This window comes from Helobdella robusta, assembly GCF_000326865.2.
Source record: "Helobdella robusta unplaced genomic scaffold HELROscaffold_5, whole genome shotgun sequence".
Classification (NCBI taxonomy): Eukaryota; Metazoa; Annelida; class Clitellata; order Rhynchobdellida; family Glossiphoniidae; genus Helobdella; species Helobdella robusta.
The window spans coordinates 6,662,712-6,666,300 of NW_008705254.1; the positions used below are offsets into that span (position 1 = coordinate 6,662,712).

The window sequence follows — 3,589 nt, forward strand, 5'->3', positions numbered from 1 at the left end:
AAATAGAATACTGATTAGACTCAGTTTCACAGGTAAAAGCTTGTTGATTTGATTGATTCTTAGTTGGATCATACTTTTGATACTGCTGTCCATGATGTTCCTAAAAACAAATATTAAATTTATTTATTCACACACACAACATGGTGCATAAAATGGGAGTCGAAAAAGATAATTTAATCATTCCCTTTAAAATCCCAAAATAAAGTAACAATGTCAAATGCAATTGGAAATACAAAGAACAAAAAAAACAGATCACTATCAATTAAAAACCATTAGAAAGCTGAAAATCGGAAAAACAAATAATAAGAGCATTGCGTGTCAATTAGTTAATGACGCTCTAAAGACATTTGTAAAAACAATAATTATAATTAATATACACAAAAAAGGATTGGCCTGCAAGAAATCTCAACAAAGATGAAAAAAATGTTGTTGCTGAACCACTCGTAGATCCAAAAGATGTACTTCTTCCACCCTTACACTTTAAGCTAGGTTAAATGAAAAATTTTGTCGAAGGTTGAACAAAGAAGGAAGCTTTCAAGTATTCAAAAAATAAATTTCCAGAGCTAAGTGATGCTAAAGTTAAAGAGGGTTTTTTTGTTGGACCACAGATACGTGAACTTGTGAAAGATCCTGCATTTGATAAAAGTTTCGAAGTGGCAAGAAAAAGATGCTAATGAATCTTTCAAGGAAGGGATTCGTAGATTTTTAGGCAACAGAAGAGATAACTACATCCAATTGTTAACGGAACTTCTGCAAAAAAAACCATTAACTTGGATGTAACATGTCCATGAAGATTCACTTCCTCCACTCCCATTTAGACATTTTCCCCCCTAGTTGTGGAACTGTTAGTGATGAACATGGGGAAAGGTTCCACCAAAATATTTCTGTAATGGGAAAAATTTATCAGGGACGTTTAAATGAAACTATGCTTGCAGATTACTGTTGGCTTATATGTGGGATGCTCAAGAGTTCGCATACAGACGGAAAGCAAAAAGAACAGGACTGCGTGAAAATATTCTATAATGATCTTTATATTTATTAATTTTCATTGTTTAAAACTTTTACAATATAAATGCACTTTAAATATTATTAAAAAAGTTAATTATGTTTTATATTGCTGTGTTGACAATAAACGGAAAAAATTTTTTGTTGTTGTATATCTTATAAACTAGAGCTAATCAATTATTTTTGTTTTTTTCAGCCTAAAATTAGTTTAATTTAAATAAAGAAGTTGAAGATACAAAAAAAAAATAATTTTTTTGTTGCCCATGAATCAAAAAAGTGAATATAATAACTAATGATTAAATGTGATAATTAAAATAACGTATTAATAAAAAATTAAGAAGACTCAAAAAGAAGGATGAAAGATATGAAAAAATAAAATATAATGATTCAAATAATAAATCGTTGGAAAAAAATTAAGCAAATAAGAGTAAACAACTGTCTTGTGTGTTTACATTCAGTATAATATTTAGGAAACTATTTTTAAAGAAATATACTATATAAATAAAACATAATAATAGCCAATCAGAAAACAAAACAAAAGGTCATATAAAGTTAGCATAGATAAATTAAAATCCCTTTAAAAATGAATGAATAAAATGTTAGAAATTTTTATCATGTTTAGAAATTTATATTTTAAAAATATTCTATGATAAACAGATTAAAAGGTTTTTTAAGCTATATTTAAATGGCCTAAAAACAACGCAGTCCTGTAAATATGATTGTCACTGCACTGTATTATTTGTATAATTTTGTGTATTTAGTCAAAAAAAGAGATGACAATGGTACTGAGAGCACTCACTCCCTTTTGATATTATTCATAATCAATTTTCAATTAAAATTTTTTTATACAACTTTACAACTTGTTTACTTTTATTTATAAGATTCAGAAAATTTGAAGTCGAAATTAAATTGGTGCATACTCGGCGGTTTTTAGTAAGGCAAAAACGGCACAAGGCACTAAAATTTTTGCCGCCTTCTCCCTTTAGCTGTACCTCTTGGTAACACTTTTGAATTCGGAGGCTGTTCATTTCCGTCGTAATTGTAATTATCAATAAACCAGTCATAGCATGTCTGTAAATTTAGCAGTGGCGAATCCATAGGGGTCCTACTGAAAAAGGGAAGAAAAAAGAGAAATAGGGAAAAAATTAAATAAGAAACAAATTTTACTTTAAAAAAATGAAATTTGATAGGTAGCAGTGGCGGATCGATGTGCGGGCGATTGGCCCCTTACAAAAGTTAGCGAGAATTTTTTTTGAATTTGTAGTTTATTTTTGTCAACTCTTTATTTTATGTTTATTACTGTTTATAAGAAAGCATGCAATGTCATCAAAAACTTTCAACTTTTAACGTCATAAAATAATAAATATAATGACGAATATGACATAATGTCTTAGCCACATAGATTAATATTCAAAGTGAAAAATAATTTAAACGTTTTAGATTTGTGGGCTTGCCCGCCTTGTCGGAAGTTGTGGGTTGCCAATGATACCTAAAATTCGCCCCCCTTAACAGATAACCTGGATCCGCCACTGAATTTTAGTAGCAATCATACAGTAAATAATATAAATTGCACGTTAGGCAAAGAATTAATTATATAATATTTTAAAATTAAAATTGCCAAAAAAATCGTAATATTAGCAACGTAAAGAGCAATAGCTGTGCAAATATCCTACTTTTTCTTTGAAAAATTTATAACATTATTTAAAATAAAAAACAATTTTTTATTTAAACAACGCAAACTTTATAGATTGACAAAGATTGAAAAACACTAACTAACCGCTCGTGTTGTCGTATTGAACGAAAAGGACAGGAAATCAAACAATTAGAAAACACAAGTAAAACCAAAAACATTAAATGTACTTTGCAATAAAAGTGAGTGGATTGTTGTGAGTGTGGAATGTTGTGAGTGTGGATTTGTTGTGAGTGTGAAATGTTGTGAGTGTGGATTGGTTGTGAGTGTGGAATTTTGTGAGTGTGGAATGTTGTGAGTGTGGATTTGTTGTGAGTGTGGATTGTTGTGAGTGCAGACTGTTGTGAGTGTGGAATGTTGTGAGTGTGGATTTGTTGTGAGTGTGGAATGTAGTGAGTGTGGATTTGTTGTGAGTGTGGAATGTTGTCGTTGTGGATTGTTGAATGTGTGGATTGTTGTGAGTGTGGAATGTTGTGAGTGTGGAATGTTGTGAGTGTGGATAGTTGCTAGTGCAGATTGTTGTGAGTATGGAATGTTGTGAGTGTGGATTTGTTGTGAGTGTGGAATGTTGTGAGTGTGGATTGTTGAGAGTGCAGATTGTTGTGAGTGTGGATTGTTGCGAGTGCAGATTGTTGTAAATGTGGAATGTTGTGAGTGTGGATTTGTTGTGAGTGTGGATTGCTGTGAGTGTGGAATGTTGTGAGTGTGGATTTGTTGTGAGTGTGGAATGTTGTGAGTGTGGATTGTTGAGAGTGCAGATTGTTGTGAGTGTGGATTGTTGCGAGTGCAGATTGTTGTGAGTGTGGAATGTTGTGAGTGTAGAATGTTGTGAGTGTGGAATGTTGTGAGTGTGTAATGTTGTGAGTGTGGAATGTTGTGAGTGTGGATTGTGCG

At 31.5% G+C, this 3,589-nt stretch overlaps 1 protein-coding gene across 1 annotated transcript in view; it reads right to left on the minus strand.

Moving 5' to 3' along the window:
• Window positions 1-2,855: 2,855 nt before the first annotated feature.
• The window catches only part of HELRODRAFT_163835 (hypothetical protein), a gene marked incomplete at both ends in the record, with an annotated part of 8,173 nt that continues 7,439 nt past the window's right edge, over window positions 2,856-3,589 (minus strand). Inside the window, one exon of the mRNA XM_009027600.1 lies at window positions 2,856-3,376. Coding sequence (XP_009025848.1) covers window positions 2,856-3,376 — 521 coding nt within the window. The remainder of the gene's footprint in view (window positions 3,377-3,589) is intronic.